At 40.8% G+C, this 22,153-nt stretch overlaps 1 protein-coding gene and 1 long non-coding RNA gene across 3 annotated transcripts in view; both read right to left on the bottom strand.

Annotated features, from left to right (window-relative positions):
* Window positions 1-13,974: 13,974 nt before the first annotated feature.
* Window positions 13,975-16,464, bottom strand: LOC124033173. The gene is made up of 7 exons (XR_006838325.1): window positions 16,359-16,464; window positions 16,051-16,096; window positions 15,852-15,911; window positions 15,528-15,676; window positions 14,961-15,392; window positions 14,754-14,812; window positions 13,975-14,643 (listed from the first exon to the last, which is right to left on the bottom strand). It is a non-coding gene; the product is annotated as an uncharacterized LOC124033173 (long non-coding RNA).
* Window positions 16,465-18,604: 2,140 nt separating this feature from the next.
* The window catches only part of LOC124033926 (protein kinase C and casein kinase II substrate protein 3-like), a 29,300-nt gene continuing 25,751 nt past the window's right edge, over window positions 18,605-22,153 (bottom strand). For both annotated transcript variants that reach the window (XM_046346377.1, XM_046346376.1), the window contains 2 exons: window positions 21,338-21,498; window positions 18,605-19,879 (listed from right to left, as the gene is read on the bottom strand). In XM_046346377.1, coding sequence (XP_046202333.1) covers window positions 19,764-19,879; window positions 21,338-21,498 — 277 coding nt within the window. In that variant the 3' untranslated portion in view covers window positions 18,605-19,763. The remainder of the gene's footprint in view (window positions 19,880-21,337; window positions 21,499-22,153) is intronic.

Genomic DNA, 22,153 nt, shown 5'->3' with positions numbered 1-22,153 from the left:
CCTCCTTTTGTCATTGTTGTAACATGTCACACATGACTTTGACAGCATGGCTATGGAGGGTAGGGGAGACAGTTGGAGGGAATGTTTTTGAGGAACAACCAACATGTATATTGGTTTAATTATACTCTTCTGGTATCAAATCAGGGCCCATTGTTGAGCACACTCTTATTCAAGGATGCCAAGCACACAAATGTAATGTAGAGGGAGCTATTTGATATTTTGGTATTTTATTCGGATCTCCATCTGTGGAAGGTATCCGCTGGTGGCGTGTGGATGAAGAAAGGATGGACTCTGGTTTGATCAGCAGAAGAGGATTGAATATTCTCATATGAGTGATGGAACAAGCGATTTCCATTAAAGCAATCACAATTTCCCCTGGTTAATAATTCAGGATAGAGATCTGCAAATGGTGACTGTCACATTGGCTCTTTTTACTCAATGTTGTACTAAGGACCTCAGTACTGTCCTGAATAGTTGCTGCGTTCTTGATTTATAATAAGAATGCAGTCACAGTACACAGTCAGAAGCCAGTGCTTTTTGCCTGCGGCTCATATCTCTCCTTAATGTGTACTGTACGCGTGTCAGATGCTGCCACTCGTGTTTTTAACATCAACAACTAACATTAAGTAGATGAAAGGCCCATCGATTCCACCTTCAGACCTCACAATGATGCACACGGAAAGTATTGTTCCACTAACCATGTGTCCCTTTGAAATGTATGTACTGCTGGAGATGGTATGGGGACCCTTTGATATACTGTATCCAACACCAGAGACCGTTTGAAAGTTGGGCTGGCCTACTTTCCTCATTAGCTATTTTTTTTAGTACAGGCTGAGGAACTAAAAATAGCACCATGCAGATATTCTACTTAAATCGGGCCACACAATTGGTACACAATTTGTTATTGGCAATGGATCTTACTGAGATTAGAGATGATCATTTTGAAATGAAGAGATTAGCCACAGCAAGAGGCAATGATGGAATACAGAAATAACACTGGTCATGAGTGTACTGTTGGAATTCACACACATATTCAACCGTGGTGCATATCGTCCCTGGAAAGAGCATCCACAACCATGTCGATGTCATTCGAGTCTTATGATTCTGATTTATTTCACTCTCACCTCACCAATTGCGTCCTTCTTGCTTCACATCCTGAACTCTCCTTTTCTGACTCCAGTCTATCATCTTGTTACATACTGGAAGTGCTTTCCCCCAAAACCAAAGGGATTTCACACGCCTGTCCTATCCCATCCCCATCTCAGATGTGGCAGCCCAAAGTCAGCGAACATTCCAGGCATAATTATTCCGCCTGCTATGAACATTACATAATGTGATTTTCGTAATCTGATCTGTCATCTAATTGAGCATGATCTGTATCGACGTAATTAGGATATATTACCACGAATGCAAACTGAATTCTTAAGGATTAATATGTCGACAAAGGGAAGACCACCTACTGTAACACTCAAACCTACTGGACTGACAGACACACGGTTATTTCTCAATGGAAAAGAACAGACGGGACCAGACCGTACAGGTTTGGTGGTATTAGCAAGATGCCCTTGCAGGTGTAGGCAGTCCACAGTCTAACCTCAAAAGCACAGCCATCATCAATCTATGCCCCACTTCAGCTTGGCTGTGACTTATAGCCTTGCCCTACAGAGGAGAAAAGGACGCTGTGACAAAGGAGTCGGATTTTCTCCACTTCACTCTATTCTATTCCCAGGAATGACACCAGAACACGATTAATCCATTTTTGGAGGAGACTTTTCACACCCTCCCAAAATTAGCTTTGACTCAATTGGTTTAATTTATTCTCTATTTTTTCCACTCTTTTTTTTAACAAACTGCTTTCTGCTTTAATATTCTGGCACAGGGAGGGAAGTTATGAACCCCTGTTCCCATATCATCTGACAGTTTGGCAGATGGAGCGGCAATTATAAGGCCTCTATAAATCTGCTCCTTTTCAAAGTCTCTCCGTTTGACTTCCCCACAGGCTCTCGGTTGTGGGGAGACGGTCTGTTGGTTGTAAGCTGTGCAGGTGAAGTGAGGTGCCTTTTTTTTTACAAACAGGCAGACATACAGGCCGCTCACAAGGTTTCAAACAGCAATCAGATGAGGAACGTGTTTTTCTTCGGGATATAAAGGATAATACAAGGATGATTGACTGATTAGACGTGGATTTAGTTTTTTTATAAGACATTCACATCATGGTCATAAATCCAGGTCTTTGGAACTTTATCCTGACATGTAAGATTACTAAAGGCCTCATGTGGAGTGGGCTGTGGAGATTCTCTTCCAATAAATTTGAGCTCAGAGAAGTTTTAAAGCCATGCAGTAAGGTATTTCAGGATCCAGTAGGGTTTAGGGACAAGGTCTGCAGTGGTCTGTAGTGAAGCCAATGTGATTTGCAGCTGTGGCTGACACTATGTATACTACACCTGCAAAATGCAAATCCTTTTCAGAGGAAAGGCTTGCTCCCCCGCTCCCATTTGTCCCATGCTGAAATGTTAATAATATAGTCCTCACAACTGACAAAGACATTTACATTTGGATTCCCTGTCTGCAAGCATGCTGATTCATTTTTTTCCCCCATAATGTCCTCTTTCCCCCATCACATCATTTATTGGGAGTATTGAGGTTAGTTTCCTTTGAGTTTTCTCCTTCCCTTCTCAAGGTCAGCCATGTATGCAGTTCCCAATGCTACTGGTTCCTCACGACTCACATGTAGCTCCCCTGTGGCTTTCCAATAGGCTTGCATGTCTCCTCGATCTGTTCTACCCTGTCTCACTAATATGATCGAACAACTCTAGTCAGTAAGCGGTTACACTCTTTAGTGGGCATGGCCATTGGAGATAGACTGTACCATTCACATCTTAATGAACCCCCCCCTCCAGAGCTTTCTCCAGAGTCAAAGATGCATGAGATATGAACGGCTTGCTCAAATTGTGTCACAGTTTCCCATTCACTCATAAAGCTAATTGCCTACACACCTGACACATCAGATACTTCAGAATATGGCTACACTGGAATCACAGTTCTATACACTTTGAGACCAGAGGTGCTGGAAGAATCCAAATCTTTTAAAGCAATTAAAACACGTCCCCTCTCAAGTTGGTCATACAGGCGTGGCTTTTGCTAATGATTCTGCGGCTGCAACCGTGCCCACTTAATGAGCATTAATGAATTATGCAAAGGAATGGTGCAGCACTTTACATCGTATAATGAGCATCAATGCCGAGTGCAAACACTCATAGATCACTAATCACGCTCAAACACGCAAAAACAATTACCGGACAAAATTCAAATGTGAAGCTGTGCATATTGTTTACACATCAAAGACAGAGCCATGTGCATATTTAATCACTGTCAAAGCTCACACATTGTGTATTTCTTTATTCATTTATTTACACAGGTAAACACATGGCAGGAAGTGTTTCTGAAATCACTGGACATGGATTCGAATAGGATTTGAATATCTTGTTTTGTCTGCTCATCGCTCTTCACCCAAACCCCCCCACCCCAACACTCATTTCTGTAGCTCATTTCCCCACCAAAGCTGGAGTGTCCTGCATGTATTGCCTGATAACAGCTTCAGAACAACCAGATATTATAATTTACTTTCCTCGCTCTACATTCAATTCCCGGGAACAGTGAAATTCAACAGACAGTGGGTCAAGTAGCTGGAAGGTTGCTAGATCGAATCCTGGAGCTGACAATGTAAAAATCTGTTGTTCTGCCCCTGAAAAAGGCAGTTAACCCACTGTTCCTAGGACATAATTGTAAATAAGGATTTGTTCTTAATTGACTTAGAGTAAAATAAAGGTTTTTAAAAATGTAGGGAGCACTATGTCCAAAACACTATATCCACACATTGGTTACATGTGATTTTTCATCAGAAATTATTGCATTTGTTCTCAAATTTTGTATTCATAGATTTTAGATGTGTTTTGAAATGTGTTTATTTTTTGCTCGATTATATATATCCATTGTTTAGCTGGAATGGAACGTTCTCTACTGTATATGTGTTTGTCTCACCTAGCTATCTTATGATCAATACACAATTTTAAGTCACTGGATATGAGCATCTGCTAAATGAACAAAATGTCAAATGTAAATGTTTTACATGCAGATCTCATCAAAAACAAAGGGTGGCGCAGTGGTCTTAGGCACTGCATCGCAGCTTAACACAGCGCATCCAACCCGGAAGCCAGCCGCACCAATGTGTCAGAGGAAACACTGTGCACTTAGCAACCTGGTCAGTGCGCCCGGCCTGCCACAAAAGTCTGTGCCACCAGAGACTCTGGGTTCGAGCCCAGGCTCTGTCGCAGATGGCCGCGACCGGGAGGTCCATGGGGCAACGCACAATTGGCCCAGCGTCGTCCAGGTTAGGGAGGATTTGGCTGGTAAGGATATCCTAGTCTCATCGCGCACTAGCGACTCCTGTGGCAGGCCGGGCGCGCTGACCAGGTCGCTAGGTGCAAGGTGTTTTCTCTGACACATTGGTGCGGCTGGCTTCCGGGTTGGATGCACGCTGTGTTAAGCAGTGCGGTTGGGTTGGCTCTCGACCTTAGTCTCTCCCAAGCCCGTTGTAGAGATAAGACAGTAACTACTAACAATTGGGGAGAAAAAGGGTGTAAAATTATTTTTTAAACAAAGGAAGAACAAGGCACACTTCATTTAATTTAAATGGTACAAAATATAAAGTTTAAGAACTCTTTTTAAAATATTGATGTCACAAATGTATCATTTCTACAGTTCTTAATAAAAAACATAGTTATTTGTTACATTGCAGTACTAGCAGTATTACTTATTTCTCAGAGTGAGGCGAATATAAAGTATTTTGAGAGGAGAGTAGTGGTTAGCCTACCATTTGGTTAGCGCTCCAGCAGGTGTATCTCACTGATCATCCCTAAAGCCAACACCTCATTCGGCCGCCTTTCGTTCCAGTACTCTGCTGCCTGTGACTGGAACGAATTGCAAAAATCGCTGAAGTTGGAGACTTTCATCTCCCTCACCAACTTCAAACATCAGCTATCTGAGGAGCTAACCGATCGCTGCAGCTGTACATAATCTATTGGTAAATAGCCCACCCATTTTTACCTACCTCATCCCCACAGTTTTTATTTATTTACTTTTCTGCTCTTTTGCACACCAATATCTCTACCTGTACATGATCATCTGATCATTTATCACTCCAGTGTTAATCTGCAATATTGTAATTATTCCCCTACCTCCTCATGCCTTTTGCACACATTGTATATAGACTCCCCTTTTTTTCTACTGTGTTATTGACTTGTTTACTCCATGTGTAACTCTGTGTTGTCTCTTCACACTGCTATGCTTTATCTTGGCCAGGTCGCAGTTGCAAATGAGAACTTGTTCTCAACTAGCCTACCTGGTTAAATAAAGGTGAAATAAAAAATAAAAATAAAAATACTATACTAAGGAGATATATAAGCAATATAACAATTTAAAATGTACATTTCGATTAAGACATTAATGAGCGCAAGCTAAGGAGGATGTAGTTGATATGCCAATTTCTTCAGCACTTTTGAAATGGCTAGCAACAGAATTCAGAACATGGGCCGTTCTTACAGTATCCTCCCTGCACGCCAAGTCAGAACCATAGGAAAAAGAACGGGGGCATATAAGCAGTCAATGAAAGCTCATATAATATTTGATTATGACATTTCTCTAAAACAGGACATAGGCTGCATGTGCACCACCAAGTCATAACAGTAGGCTAAGTTCTGAGGGGGAGAGGGACGAAATTCTTAGGGTGAGACACACGGGCTACTAACAGCTTACTCCACAACATACACTTAGTATTATTTTCTTAGCTACAGTATACATACAGGATCCTGGCAAATTACATAATTTATGCAGCAGCATACAAGACATATTTTTGGACTCGCTGTTGTGCTCTGCTCACTTGAACAGGAAGGTGGCATTATCTCGCTTTATGGTGATTTCAAGACAAGTGGGAACTAAAAAAAAAAGTTCTCAGTTGTCTTGAATGCACTGAAGTGGGCGACTTCCCAGTTGTTTTGAACCCGGCCATGATTGGGAGACCCATAAGGCGGCACATAATTGGCCCAGTGTTGTCCGGGTTTGGCCAGGGTAGGCCGTCACTGTAAATAAGAATTTGTTCTTAACTGACTTAGTTAAATAAATACAAATACTTTAATGAAATGTGGCAGAAGTCATTCTGGACTGACAGCTCATGGTGTTGTGTGTGAATTTCTATCCTTTTAAGCTTGTAAAAGAGACCCTTTCAAACATATGTTTCAAATCCTTAAACCCAGACTCACACCCTCTCCACCGAATAGCAGGCAGGGGAAGTAAAATAGTGATTGCATTTCAACACTTCCAGTTAGCCACTGATTCCTTCCAAACAACTCATGGTTGAATTTGAGATTTACGACTTGTTTATGTCCAATGGCCGATGAGCACCGATACATTTTCTCTATAATTTCTCTTCATATGACAAGGATTGAGAAGTCTTTGCCATCAGATTGTCGACATGATCGTGACTGTTTGTCTAGCTAGTTAGCTAAGATTTTGAAAGTAGGATGAAGACTTGACCAGTCCAATCAAAGCCACGGTAGATATGACATAATTTTATCTGTGGCCAATGACCTGTCTATGGCAGCACCCAAGGTGACTTGAACTGCCTCTCCCTGTAGATTCTGCAGGGAAGTAGTGTCCTCATGAGTAACAGAACACTGAGCCATTCACGGCACAGCTAGAGAAGATGACCAACACCTATGCTCAGTGCTTTTACTGGCTGTCCCTCCACCACAGAAAGCAATGAGCTAGGCTGAAACACCTGCATTTTGGAGCTGCTTTACTCAAGAAAGAGATAATGTTTGTATGCAGCATTATGAACTCAATGAATATATTATTTTACATTGTTTGCAAACTGATATGTAACGTGAATGAATGCCAAAACAACATGCAAGAGAGGCAATTTTTTAGCTAAACAGGTGGGTCTTAAATTAGGTGGGGCTCTGTCCCCACCTGCCCTGATTGATGGGTCTGCCCCCACCTGCGCCACTGCATGAGACATCCCGAAAACGTCAGTAGCATCCAAACGGTTTGGCCTACTATATGTCCACCATGGAAAGATGAGACTCTACGACCCCAACAAGCTCACAGGACTCGTCTGAAGTCTGTTCCGCCGATCTGCCAACTTCTGTCTGTAGCGTCCAAACAGTTTGGGCTACACAGTGATATGACTCCTCTATGGAAAGGTGAGACTCTCACAAACACATACATGCTTTGCTTTAGGGTGCCCACAAGCCTCATTTGAAGGTAGCCAGGTAAGAGTAAAACATTATGTAAGTACTGTACTGTATATATGGAATTAGTTTAGTGACCCCCCCCCAAAAAGGGTTTAAATAAGAGTAAAAAAATTATAATCATTTCCTGATATTTCTTATACAGTACCTCTCAGATATAGGACAGACACTAAGATACATTTATTTTTGATAATTTTTGTTTCACTCTGTTTCTCCCTGTATGAATCTGTTATTCAATGGGTTTCTATGGGCTAAAGGCAGTAAGGCCTAATAATTTTATATATATTTTTATATATTCTAAAGGGGTCCTACAATTCAAAATCAAATAGCTAAATGATCCTTGGTATGACCATCGTAAAATAATTGGGTACAGGTTGCGTTGGCTTCATCTACATCCGACGATACCAGCCATTAGTCGGTGACATTATCCGGGGCTGAGCTCGACAAGGGTGGATCCCGAAAACGGTTCTTCTCACAAAAATGTCTGAAAAGGCAGAGCGGTTTGAGCTACAAATTATTATGACCCATCTATGAAAAGCTGAGACTCTCACGAACACACACACCTCTATGACGTTAGAAGTTCAGGGGTTCTTCTACATGGAAGATCATAGGAAATCCCAGGACATAGTGTTAATAATAAACTCACAGAGTTGCTGTCACAAGCTCCACACCGTTGTCATAGATTAGTTGGATATTAATTTCCCACTGAGCAAACAATTTCTGTACTTACAACATTCTTATAAATGCATTTATTAAAAATCAGGTTTATCAGGTTTTATAACTGTTTTATTGCCATTTGTCAATACAACTCAAATGCGGCTGTTTTTGTCAAATTGTTTTATGTTCTACTTGTAGCCCTGGTTGTCCTGAAAAGGAAATGGTACACCACTTCAATGTGAGGCTAAATATGAGGACAGAGCAAGCAGATGAATGAAAGTAGTGCTGTGGGAAGCCTGTTTACAATGTAGTTAAGAATAAAACAAGGACCCTTTTGAACCTCTTGTGTATGTTTGCTTTACACCTTGCTGTCTTAACTTGTGATTACATAAGAAGGAAACAAAAATTGTTTAAGGTGTGATTTTATCTTTTTCTTTAACCTTTATGTAAATAGGCAAGTCCGTTAAGAACAAATTCTTATTTACAATGAAGGCCTACCCCGGCCAAACCCGGACGATGCTGGGCCAATTTTGCGCCGCCCTATGGGACTCCCAACCACGGATGGTTTTGATACAACTTGGAATTGAACCAGGGTCTGTAGTGACCCCTCTAGCACTGAGACGCAGTACCTTAGACCTCTGCGCCACTCGTGAGCCCAACATCTGCCTTAATCAGGAGTCTGACTTAGACAGAGAAAGACAGAGAAAGACAGATATTAGTTCTCAATTGGATTGGCACAAACCAGGAAATAAAGTGTCTCCCTCCCAGATCATTCCCCCCCCAGAGCAGTGTGATTGATTGTCTCCGCTTCTCTACAGGCTACTGCATTTCGTGGGAGGGAGAGATGTGGGGGTGTCAAATTCCTCTCAGTCCCCTGAGAAATCAGTTATTGTTTTACAAAAGGATACTTCTAGAAAAGGATCTTTGATAGAAAATCGAATTTTACTTCATAGAAAGGCTGCAATGTGCCATTGCTGTCCATTTAAAGTATCTACAGAAGACGTGGTTACACTTGAATGTTATCTTACAGCACGCTTATATGACTACAGTGTTTTAGAGGTTACCAAGGAATATTAAGGTGGCAATATTTTCAGACTGCATAATCTTTTAAAAAATGTAAGCACTGCAGACAATTCCCTTCTCCTTAGAGCCCAATTACGGGTTCTCTCTGCACTGTGGCAGACTGCTACCGAACCCAGCTACAGCCACATTTATTCCTTCTAATCCTTGTGTAACTCAGAGATATACTGAGGTTCAGGTTTCTTTATTTTGCGTTTTATTTGTGCACTAATAAATGTGGGGTGAGCTTGCTTGATCTGCGTCCAGAAAATGATGCATAAAGATAAGTGACGAATGGAGAAAAAAAAATTAGCAGGGGTCCTTTGAAACAAAACTAGAAAATGTTCTATTAAAATGTTGAAAAGAGTCAAAAAGGTATTTGGTAAATTATTATACCTCTCCTATAGCCTAATGTTGAATGAATCCCCCCCCCCCCACCAGAATAAAAAATATATATAGTCTCTAATTTGTAACATCATCCTAAATGGGTTTTGCAAAGGCAATCAAGGGTCTTGCATGGGATAAATACTCCCAGTGGCAAAAAAAAGAGAGACAATACAGATAAGGTTCTAATACACTAAGCGCTTCTCTTCAACCACACCTCCCTCCTCCCTGTCTCCTTGGTGTAAAAAGCCAGTAGACTGGCAAGACTGACCTAATACTTGAGAGATTTCATCCAGTCCATTTTCACACCGGTGGTGGAGCGGAGAGGGGTGGAGAGGTGGAAAGTGATACAGAAAAAGAGAGCTGTTGGAACTGCTGTGGTGAAATGTGGGCTAGAGAGAGAATACAGGAAGTGGAGGGAGAGTGAATAGTTCAGCTGCTGTTCCGAATACATTTCATTTAAAACAATAGTTATGGTCATTAAGTACAATATAGCCTACTAGAGGTAGAAAACAGAAACAACACAAAGAATTGGTGAGACATTCTGTAATAATAGTTAGACTTCAAACCATGGCAAATACACTCAGTACCGTGTTGGACCCCCATTTACCATGGTCAGCAACCATGTTCAGATACACTGTGGCGTTCAATCGTTGCTCCGTTGGCATCAAGGGCCCTAACGTGTGCCAGGAAATCATTCCCCACACCAGGACACCACAGCCACAAGCCTTTACCATTGACACCAGGCAGGATGGGTCCATGGACTCATGCTGCTTACGCAAAATCCTGACTCTGCCATCAGCAGGACGCAACAGGAACCGGGATTCGTCGGACCAGGCAATGTTTTTCCACTCCTCAATTGTCCAGTGTTGGGTATCGAGTAATCCTTCTCACCCCACCCACCCCCTTTAAGATTTAGATGCACTATTGTAAAGTGACTGTTCCACTGGATGTCATAAGGTGAATGCACCAATTTGTAAGTCGCTCTGGATAAGAGCGTCTGCTAAATGACTTAAATGTAAATGTATCGTGTGCCCACTGGAGCTGCTTCTTCTTGTTGTTTTAGCTGATAGGAGTGGAACCCTGTGTGGTCGTCTGCTGCAATAGCCCATCCGTGACAAGGATCGACATATTGTGCGTTCCAAGATGTCATTCTGCACACCACTGTTATACTGCACCATTATTTTTCTGTTTGTGGCCTGCCTGTTAGCTTACACAATTCTTGCCATTCTCCTTTGACCCCTCTCATCAACTAGCTGTTTTCGGCACCAGGAATGCTGCTGACTGGATGTTTTTTTTTGCACCATTCTCAGTAAACCCTAGACACTGTCGTGTGTGAAAAGCCCAGAAAGGCGGCCGCTTCTGAGATACTGGATCTGGCGCGCCCGGCACCAATGATCATACGCCACTCAAAGCCGCTTAGGTCACTCTGTTCAATCGAACAGTAACTGAATGCCTCGATGCCTGCTTCATATAGCAGGCCAAGTAACTCTAAGAGCGATCCATTTTCATGAACGGTGTAGTGTACCTAATAAACTGGCCACCAAGTATACATGCCAGTAAGCCAACAAGAACAGTTAGCGCTAATATGGTTAGCCAAGTATCTTGTAGGCAATTGCTTTCAAAAGCAGCCTACATTACAGATTCTCAAGGGATGAGAAATAAAGTGTTTTCTATTTACTGTAGTAAGCCATCATTCCATGGATATCCACCTTTCATAAAATGTACTATGTGGAAGCTCGCTAAAGCACTCTGGAGCATCGTTTTCCTCGTTTCTCTGTTAATGTGCTGTTGCTAAGAGACCAAACAGTCTTCCTCATTCTCACTCCTGACTCCCCACCCACTCAGAGCAAGCATGTGTCCCGTCTTTCACAGACCCCTCATGTGATGTTCAACACTGTAAACTCATGAAGCGTGGAGAAAAGGGGGTTGAGGTAGAAAGAGGTCCCTGCCCAACCTCATGGTGCTCCTCATCACAACCCCCCATTCCTATTTGGTGCACTGTAAAAAATCAAATAAAAATCTCTCATATAAGGTTCTTGTTTTTTAGTGGGAGAGAATTCCGTCATTTCCTATAACAATGATTACCTACAGTATGTGTTCAAAAAGTGATTTGCATTATTTTCTCTAAAGAAAATGAACTACTTGTAATTCAGGAAATAATAGTGAACAATGAGTAATGGCGTCTTTTTGTTGGCACAAATGCCACCATGGCTCGTTTTACAAAACCTATAGGGAAATTAATGGAGTTTGTGGGATTTTGGATACACACGGCGAAAATAAGATCTGTGGTTAACACAGGCTTAGATCTTACACGTTTTGTCTATGAGATAATCGTCATCAGCTAACACCACTTTGTGAATTTTAAAGCATTTATGTAATAACAATAACAAATCAAGGTGTCATAATTCATAAAAGTCATGTTACCTCAATGATATATCATAGAACAAAAAGGTATAAGAAATCTCCTCTGCCTGTGTTAACCTCAGACCTTTTTCCCCCCAGCGTTTATCCCAAAACCTTATTCTTTCCCCATTGGAATGGCTGAACGAACCAGTGACTCATTTCTGTTTTTTTTAGGGCTACAAGCTGGCAAGCTGTGTCACTAGGAGAGCTGTCTATAGCGCTGGCCTAGCATACGGTACCCATTCGACATCCAATATCTTCAAAGGCCAAAAATTCAACTTCTCAATTATTCATGTGTATGTGGGGTTTTGACACTCATGCGGGTCAGTGGCACATAGGGAGGCTTGAAGGCTACTCCTGTGCACATGGAGTTAGGTCAGCAGCTTTTATAAAAACCTGATGGCTGTAAGCAGAATTTTAAAATGGCAAATACCTAGAAAGAATAGCTACATGTGATAAATTAACTAACTGAATAATTTGTGCCTATTAAAAAATTGTACTGAATGTTGAACATGTGTGCCACTTACCGTAATCCCTTTCATTTGTCATTTTATGTCTTTCTCCTCCATTGCCCATCTGTAACCATCACACAACTTAAATCATCCTGGTTAGATAATGGATATAAATCACATATTAATTGACTGGCATATGCAAATGTAAGCTGCCACTGATCACATGGGAAGTGAGTACATGAATCATGACACCTAGAGGTTTCAAAATACTCTATCCCCATGCATCCCTATATGGTCATCCTTTATAATGTTGGGAACTGCAGCCTGTCATCATCATAAATAATATCAAATTCAACTGGTTTTCTCAGAGTAAATAATTAGAGGACAAATACAGGCCAGTTCATTAGACCCTTGGAGCCGTTGGTGTGTATATTCATAGTAAATACTGACACTACTTAGTCTACAGAATGTTTGCAAGAGTTAAGAAGCAAACACACACCTCTAAAATGTCATCTCCAGCTCTGCAGGGGAGTTTTTGTTGATGTTTGAGCATGACTGCACCTAAAATTTAATTCAAAGCATGAAGGGGGAAAAAAAAGTCAGAGCATGGAGTGAGAAGAGCTCATATAAAAGATGTATCTGCTAGTGTGTTGAGTAATTTAACTCAAGTAAAACAAGAGCAGCAGGAGGCGGAAGGAGAGAGAGAGATGGAGCAAGGGAAGGAAGATAACTTTTTATCTTATCAGTTCAATGGATGAGCATTCTGCTGTGCTTTGAACCACTTTTTCAATCCCTGTGCCAGACACCCCTCCTCTCCAGCTCACAGTCGGAGCCGAGCAGGAGGTGTTGAGGCTGAAAGTAAACGGGGACTGCGGACTGCCCACAACTCCTCCAGGCTTGCTAAGCTCAGCGTACACTCCAAGGCTTCCTGCCATAGCTTACAGCAGTAACACAACCACATTTAATGGGCCATGATTTTACGATATCATCACATTTTGTGTCCAATCTACTGAACGAGCACATACCTGTCTCTAAAAATACATCTACGGTGGAGGAACATTAGATAGTATACACGCCCATACAACTCGTAGAAGTTGCACTTAAAAAAAATTTAAAAGGCCAATTGTATTTGTTGCAATGTTTTCTTTTTACTGTCCCTGTTCTTCTAGGTTTAAATAGTCCTGTGTGGGTACAGTACTTGACTCGTTTCCCATTCTATTTGCTGCCTCCGCCTAAACCGTCGCCGAATGTGAGACAAAGCTTTGACAAAGCCAATTATCAGGTTGGTGATGGCACCAGTGAGTCACTGACAGATCCCGACAGTGTGATTTACCTGGAGGTGGCTGGTTCTCTTGGGAACGGTTTCTACTCTTGGAACATGAGGCAGACATGTTTCAGTATATTTCCGGATGCTTGGATGTACGGATTCTAGATTTGTTGTTGTTGGACGTTTGGCTTATTCATGTCTGACACCCATTTTTGTTGTGTATGTGTGTGGTATATGCACTCACTAGATTACCTTACACATTGTGCTCATTTAGTGGAAAAGTTACTAGTTTGATTGGAGGTGTAGGGGAAGACGCAAAATCTATCCAAATGGTAATGAATTCTATACATTATTTCTTTAATGTTTCCATTAATGTATGTACTATGCATGAGATTCAGATGCCACCGAGTGTAACAAATACACTGTCACTTGGCATATATACAGTGAGCTTTTATTGAGCAAATATGAAGGCAGTGCAGTAACCGTCAAGATTCTGAATGCTAATAAATGGGGGAAACACAGGATATGAAATCACATTAACATTAACCACACAACCAACGCAATAGAACATTGAGTACTGAATGTCTCAATCACCCAAAATAATATCTATAACAGTGTCAAAAAGACACTGTTATTGCAACCAACTGGGTGGTGAAGCATCCACAACACAACATAAAGCGATGAGTATTGTGCAAAGTGAATTTGACCTCATCCAGAAAGCTAATTGATTAGCTGCCATTTGATTTGATTTCAAATAGTTGTTGGTTGAAATATCTGATGTAGTCTTCTAAATTCATTTATTCAAGTGTCCTCCTATTGGGGTGAACATACAAAAAAAAACATTAAAAGGCACAACATCAGCAGTGCTGACAAAGTTCACAAAAAAACAAAACATTTATTCTCATGATATGAAATGCACGATTGAAAGAAAACATGTATTTTCCATTGTAAGATATAACATAATAAAGCCCAATACTCTCTGCAGTTGTACAACCTATTGACCCTCACGATGTCCTGGCGACTCATCTGTCGGGCCCCTCCGATCTGAACACTAGAGTCTGGCTTTGGAATGATAGTTGGCAGCTTACCATAACCTTTAGCGAATGCATACCTGGAAGACAAAACCATTGCATAGTACATGTACAACTGTGGCATACCTGTAGGTGGGAGATTGAAGGTTTATTTTTGCTTGAATAAATACAAATAGTCCTAGAAGCTGACCTTCCATAGTGCATCACAGAGGTGTAGTCATACGGAATCATCAAATTATTGGTTTCCACCTTTTTGAAGATGTGTTCCTTGCCTAAAATAAGAGATGTAGAGAGATACATGTTTCACTGCGATAGACATTAGACATTATTATTGCCAGTCTGATGATAGAAACACATTAGCAACCTCTAAAACAAAATGAAAGTGGAGGCCTCTTACCTTTGCTGATGTTCTCTGTGACAACGGTGACATTATTGTCCCGGTCACCGCAGTTCTGCTTATGGTGGAAGCCCAGAGCATGCATGTCTTCATGCTGGACTGCACCATGATGGACACAGCCACGCTGCTGTAAGGAGATCACCTGCTGACCACCTCGATGTCCCAAATATAATCAGCACCTTAGAGACAAGGAGCAAAGCACACAGGCAGTCTTATCTTCGATATTAACTGTACTGTGTCAGGAAAGACAACGACTGGAGACAAATCTGCATTATACGAATTCCCTTTTCACTTGAACGTCTACTTGTAACACCCATTTCCAGGGTGGAAATACAATATAATCTTGATGCCGCTTCCACCACACATATTGGATACAGGTAGACCGGTGGATGGAGATCAGTCCTTTTATGATGATATCTTGCTCCTCTAAAGCTGTAAAGAACAAATGAGACGATTTTCACCGCACTGAATTTAGGACCCTTTAAATTGGACAGCAAAAAAGGTGACCATAAATGAAAGTTAGGTGTGAATGGCCACTATACAAAATTGATTCAAAAATACACTTACTATACAAAGAGGAGATATACACAGGCACAACCCCATTCTTGCTTTTTTAGGCCACTTGCAATCTCGAGCCGTGCATGGAGAAGCATTCCGAATCCCAGTTTCCATAGCAATATCTCCAAATAGGAAGAATGTATCATGTCTGTCAATGCCTATGGTAGGAAATAATGGTAAATACTTCAATCTAACCATTGCCATGGTTTCACCTTGTGTTATTATTGGACCATAGAAATAGACATTTGAATAAAAACATGTCTGTGCTTTGGACAGCATAGTGTACACAAGATCCAATAGATTTGATACACGTTCTTTAAAGCAAGATCTTACCCAAGTTTTCGTTGGCTGCCTCATTTACGTCGGAGACGTCAAGATCACTGTCAAATGTATCTGTACCAAAGACAAAGCATTGAAGGCAATCTAGAATAATCATCGTATAATAACTGCATCACGTAGCAGGTTGAATTAATGTTTCAGATGTCGTCTTGACTCGTCTTCTCATAACAAGAAAATGGGATTCATGGCCTACCTGAGGTGTCCATGTCCTCATTTCCAGTTGCCACCTCATTCAAAGTCTGCAAAAACAAGATAACACATAATTACAATAAATAAAACACTCATGCAATTTATTTAGTATGGCAGCGGAAGCAGTCATAATATTCATATTGAAATGCTATTCCTATGATAATACGGTCTTAGATTAAGAGGGAAAACATGGGACCACCCATACGTAGAATGTATGCACACATGACTGTAAGTCGCTTTGGATAAAAGCGTCTGCTAAATGGCATATATTATTATTATTATATTATAATACGACTTTGTGAGATGTCTTACCACCAGAGGATGACAGTTTACTGCACGTAGCAGTGCTGAGGTACGGCTCAGCATGAAGACAAGTCATGATGAAGGTGCTCTGGTCAAAGTGTTTTCCCTCTTAATCTAAGACCGGAAAGAAAACATCCTTATTTTATACAAATTTGTCTCTTAAGACATTCAAGCATTCAACTATCCAATATTACTCAGATATAATCAAATGTAAAAAATAAAAAACGTACACATCCAATACCTCCAATGTTGAACAAAGAAAGAACATTGTACAAATTCAGTCAAGTAGCATTAAAAGTATAACGTGGGTAATATGGAACTAGCATCGTCCTTTTAGAAAGAGCAGTTAAGCACTTACCTGATGTAGGAAAAACTGCAGGTGAAGTGAAGCAGGATCTCCTCTGCTTTTAAACACAGATGCCGCAAAGTAGAAATGTATCATCTATTTAAGCTTAACCATAAACTCATTCATTCGAGATAGTCAGTATCACGTGATCCATATGATAAAAATGTTTAGTGAGAGAGTGATGGTTCCTTGGAAGCTAGGTAGATAACCACTCAGCAGTCAAAACATCTGGTAAGGTGCAGGCTACTGTAGCCTCCCAAGATAGGTTTGAAATAATAATTTGATCTCCCCTAATCATGGTTAGCCAAACCTGGGTCAAATACAATTGTCAAATACTTGACTTCTTGACACATTTTGGCCATGAAGAAAAGTTCCAATGGAATAGTACCAACATTGCAAACTTCAAGCTAAATCAGGTGCACCTCAAAGATATGTATTTGGCCCAGGTCTCTGGGGTTATCACAATTTTGACAACACCATAATCCATTTGATAAATTAATACTTCAAATAAAACAATTTTGAAAATATCAATGTTTTGGTTATGGAATAAACATAGCAAAACCAAATACATCCTGCTTTATGATTTAGATACATCATTGTTTTCAATTGCCTACACTTCATAGTCAACAACACTCTTCTCAGACTTGAACACGTGCAGCCAAAATAGAAAGGTCTGCAGATATGCTCCAAAACAATAACTTTCCTCTAGTATACCTGGTGTACATGGCAATTTAAACATTAGGAATACCTTACTTTGCCCTCAGAACAGCCTCAATTCGTTGGGGCATGGACACTACAAGGTGTCGAAAGTGTTGCACAGGGATGCTGGCCCATGTTGACTCCAATACTTGCCACAGTTGTGTCGAGTTGGCTGGATGTCCTTTTGGCGGTGGACCATTCTTGATACACATGGGAAACTGTTGAGCGTTGCAGCTCTTAACATAAACCGGTGCGCCTGGCACCTACTACCATACCACTTTCAAAATCAATAACATTGTCTTGCTCATTCACCCTCAACCCAAAGATAAGACGACCCTCAATAGCAGACATACACAATCCACGTCTCAATTGTCTCAAGGCTTAGAAATTCTTCGTTAACCCGTCTCCCCTTCATCTACACTTGAGTGGTTTTAACATCAGCTGGTCAGTGTCATGGAAAGAACAGGTGTTAACATTGTATATAGTCAGTGTATGTATGAAAACGATGGTGTAGTTATGCAGTTCTCACAATTTTTACATTTCTATTCAAGTTTTTGAACTTTAACATTCAAACATCAACTTCACGACATACATCCCTTACAATAAAATGACGTCACAATTAGTTTACATACAATAAACATAATTACTGTAAACGCCATGTTTTTTCTCATTATGGTTTTGGTTTAACAAACGAACACCCAAGTCCAATGTAAATCGCAAAGCAACTCAGTCACTACATTGAAGGAAACGTACTCTATATAAAAAATAGTTCCCGTACACCACTTCTTGCAATGCCAGGACTTTTAAGGTCATGTTATCAGTGCAAATTTAGAGACTTACTACCGGCTAGAAATGTGCAGAATAATATCCAGGAAGTACCAATATTGTTATTCCCATGTGACAGATGTACTGGGGTAATTTTGTGGCTTGTTTGTTCATTGGTTTACAGTAAGTCACCATTCTGTTTCTCAAAGGGCATGGTTCACCAATGCATGTCTTGATATCGGTCTTAAAAAGTAACCTTCGGTAAGATTTGTAATGAGAAAATGTGTTCATTTCATAAGAGACATTTTATATTCATCTCCAGACATAAGATGGTTGTGTCATTCACTCAAATCATTTCCAAGCATAAGAATCCATTCAGACAATACTACCGGATTATCCTCCTCATAGGACGAAATGTGAAAATAATTCAACTGGTGGATTGGGATTTGATTCAAATGTTTAATTTCTGAATTGTACATAGATTAGCTTGTTACAGAAGTTTCATGTAAAACCATTTTCACAGTGAGTGCAGAGCAGTGGAGACAGAAATGTTTCCATTGCCCTCAAAACAGTCTCATAGCTGTACACACCTTGCATCTCACCTCTTCCCACAGGTTTCAATCAACAAACTTAAACAAGTCTCCCTGGTTTAGTTGGTTTAGTTCATATGCAAAAAAAAATGATAATTAAAATGATTTAAAGAAAAATCAATTAAAATGCAAATAAGTCTGACTGTAGGTAAAACTTTGAATACAAAAAAAGAGTAGGGAAATAGGCGATATGGAATTACTCTCATATCCCTAATCTCACAAAAGTATGGCTATTTTACTGAAAATAAAAAACTACGCGTGCACAGCAAACCAACGTGGGTTTGAATGCACTGTAACCTTATTCTACTAACTATCCCAAACATACCATTGGAAATATTAAGTGTATCTACATACTAAACATAGGTCGGGAAAATGAACGTGAAGTACACAACATATCGTAAAGAAACTGCAAGTAACAGGTGAAAAACTGTGCATACCATTTCATCTTAATAAATACTTGGAAGTGAATTGTGCTTTGAGTGAAAGCTACTGAAATGTCAAAATGTTTTTGATGCACAACAGAAGAGATCCTTTCTGCATCCTTGCAGAGGCATTCTCGTGATCAGTTAACTTGCTATGTACTATCCTGTCCTCAAGAGGTCGCTCATAACGTCACCCAGCCTAATCCACTGCAGAGTGCTGCCAATCACATGGCAGGGGAGGGCTCTGCAGACATCCTTCCCTGTTATCCTTCTCAAAAGGCACTGTACCGGTTATGCCTCACAAAGACCGAGGATAAAGTCCATGGGACGATGACCTCCATTCTGCTATTAATCCTCTAGTAGTTTGTTAAGGAAAAATCCGTTTTTAATTTGGACTATATTCCTGTTTCATTATACTTGAAATGAAAAGCAACAGCTGTCGCGAAAAAAACACCAAGCACACCCAGTCTTCTGGGGGGGGGGGGGGGGGGGGGGGGGGGGGGGGCTGTGCTGGTATTGTTGTCAGTAATTCTCATGTCTGTACTCTGTTGTACCAATGGCTGCATTATTGCCCAGGAAGGGGGGCGGGTCATCAGGATGTGACGGCCTGGACGTAGTTAGCAGGGTAAAGGCCCACCTCTCCGTTGGCCAGCTGCCCTTTGCACCAGCCCTGCTCGTCCTCCTCACCCATCTTCATTAGCTCTTCACCTGAGTGATGAGAGCAGAAAGCACAGGGGAACACGCTTAAATAATAACTCACACTTTCTCCAGTCCCATGTATATCTGGAATATTCCACAGGCGCCACCTGTTGGGAGTGTGAAACATCTTCAGTGCAATTACATGCACCATAATTCATCCATATTCATGTAATGCATGGAATCTGAATCTCAGTTGTGTTACAGGGACCACCACAAGATGGCAGCATAATTACCTGTGTACATCATGTTCACGCCATATCCAGATGGTTGAAATGACTAATTATTGACATCTAGCTATATCATCTCTGTTTAATCCGAGGTGCTCTTCTAGAAAGCAAAAGCTCATTTTGAGGGCTTATTCCTTCTCCAAAGTATTGTTAACCCCTCCCTCATATGATTTGTCCTTTTGTGATCCCTCAAGACTAAAACCAAAAGTAGACCAAAAGCAAGGCCACTGTGCACTAAGGTCTACTACGATCTCTCTACACGGGCACTTCAACTCCTATTATCCAGTATCCTCTCCAAATCCAAGGGTGTACGACTCCTCTGTGTAGATATCCACTAATCTAGGAGATGGCTCCCAGTTAGACTGGGCTCTGATGTGGGCTTAGACTGTTTAAGCTCCACTGGGAGGGAGACTTGAGTGTGACCTCACCAATCAGAGGGGCCTGGCACTGCCTTAACGGCAGCTGTATTTACTCTAGCGTAACAAAGGGTCCTCTAGGGTTGTAGTGATCATGGGAATTAACTGCTAGTCAAAAATAAATGGCCAATGTTACCCTGTGCCTTTTAGCTGGCGGGAATCATCTAGGATAAAATAACTGCATTTTGTGAAGTCGCTTGACAAATGACAAGTACGGTTCAGTTCAAGGTTCATTCACACACACAATGCACAAAACAATCGTCATGACCATCAATTGCAACACTTACCTGCAGTGTTGACGAGTTGTAGGAGTTTTAAAAAATGATTATTTGATAATCATTTAGTTTGGCAGCATTTATTGCCTTCTTATTAGTTCCATAGCTATTTTGAGTGTTAAAACATTCAGACGTACAATGAATAACTTCACCCAAAGCTGTAAATACAATAATGTTTCAAACAGGACATCCTATGAAATAATTATATCAAGGATATATGTGTAAATAAAATCAGACTAAAGGGAACCAAGGCTGATCCTATACATATCCTTTCCATAACTAAATCAGGTAAGTGGTAGGATACAAATTATATTGCTGCACAGTCTTCAAATCTGGTATTGTGCAAATCACACTTTTATTAATTCTCCTACTGTTTCTCTTTAAAAATTGAACACGTTTCTAGACCAAATGAACAAACGGTGAATTAATATCCATGCAAGACAAAGTGTGCATTAGGACCAGTGAGCTGTGGCTGCCATGCATACATTGGTCCGAGTGTGTGTGTGTCGATGTCCGGTGACATTAATAAGCATTAGTAGGGATTAATACCTGCTTTAAAGCTCAGCTCATCTGCCTCCTGCCCAGTGTAATCATACAGCGCTCTAACTCGTACACCTGCTACCTTCTCTTCCTCCTCCACCCCATTAGCAGCCATGACCTTTTTGGGGATGTCTTCGTCAGACCAGTCTGATGAGTAGTCTTTAACCCCTCTATTGACAGGAAAGGAAAAAGGGCAGATGGTTAGTATCCCTTGGCAAAAAAAAGAAAAACAAAATGTATTACTTTGGGTAGTCATACAAGGATGGAATGAAGAAAACACTGAACATGTAATGTTCTCTTCCAAACTACACAGAGGCTGAAACCAGAAACCAAACAATGACTTATAAAATGGGCCGTGTATTCTCATGTCACTGTAGCAATAACTAACCAACAGAGGGTGGTAGAGACCACAGCCCCCCCCCCCCCAACAAGTTCTATGAAAGGTGACACTACATCAATATAACTTCATTAGATCGCAGTGCTCACACACTCAGATTAACAATCTGTGACTGGTGTGTAGGCATGTTAACTGAATAGAGGTTAAATGCAACAAGAAAAAAAAGAAGGCAAAAAATACAAGGCCTCTGACTCAGCACTAGTACAAACACTAATTAGAGGCTGCAGCTCTCTGTGGATACAGGAAGTTAACTCCTTGGGGGACCATGGTTACTAAGAACACAAGACAAATACAGTAGCAGAAGCCAAACAGTTTTTCAAAAGCTGGAATAATTGTAGTCTAAACACCTCAGAGGTACAGTATACGTCTCTGGAGCAAACCAACAGGGAGTTAAACAATAATTTTCATTCTTTCGTTTGTCATGTTTT

Source organism: Oncorhynchus gorbuscha, linkage group LG04 (assembly GCF_021184085.1).
Source record: "Oncorhynchus gorbuscha isolate QuinsamMale2020 ecotype Even-year linkage group LG04, OgorEven_v1.0, whole genome shotgun sequence".
In the NCBI taxonomy this organism is placed as follows: Eukaryota; Metazoa; Chordata; class Actinopteri; order Salmoniformes; family Salmonidae; genus Oncorhynchus; species Oncorhynchus gorbuscha.
Note: the sequence above shows the minus strand (reverse complement) of the source record. Positions and strands in the feature narration are given on the sequence as shown.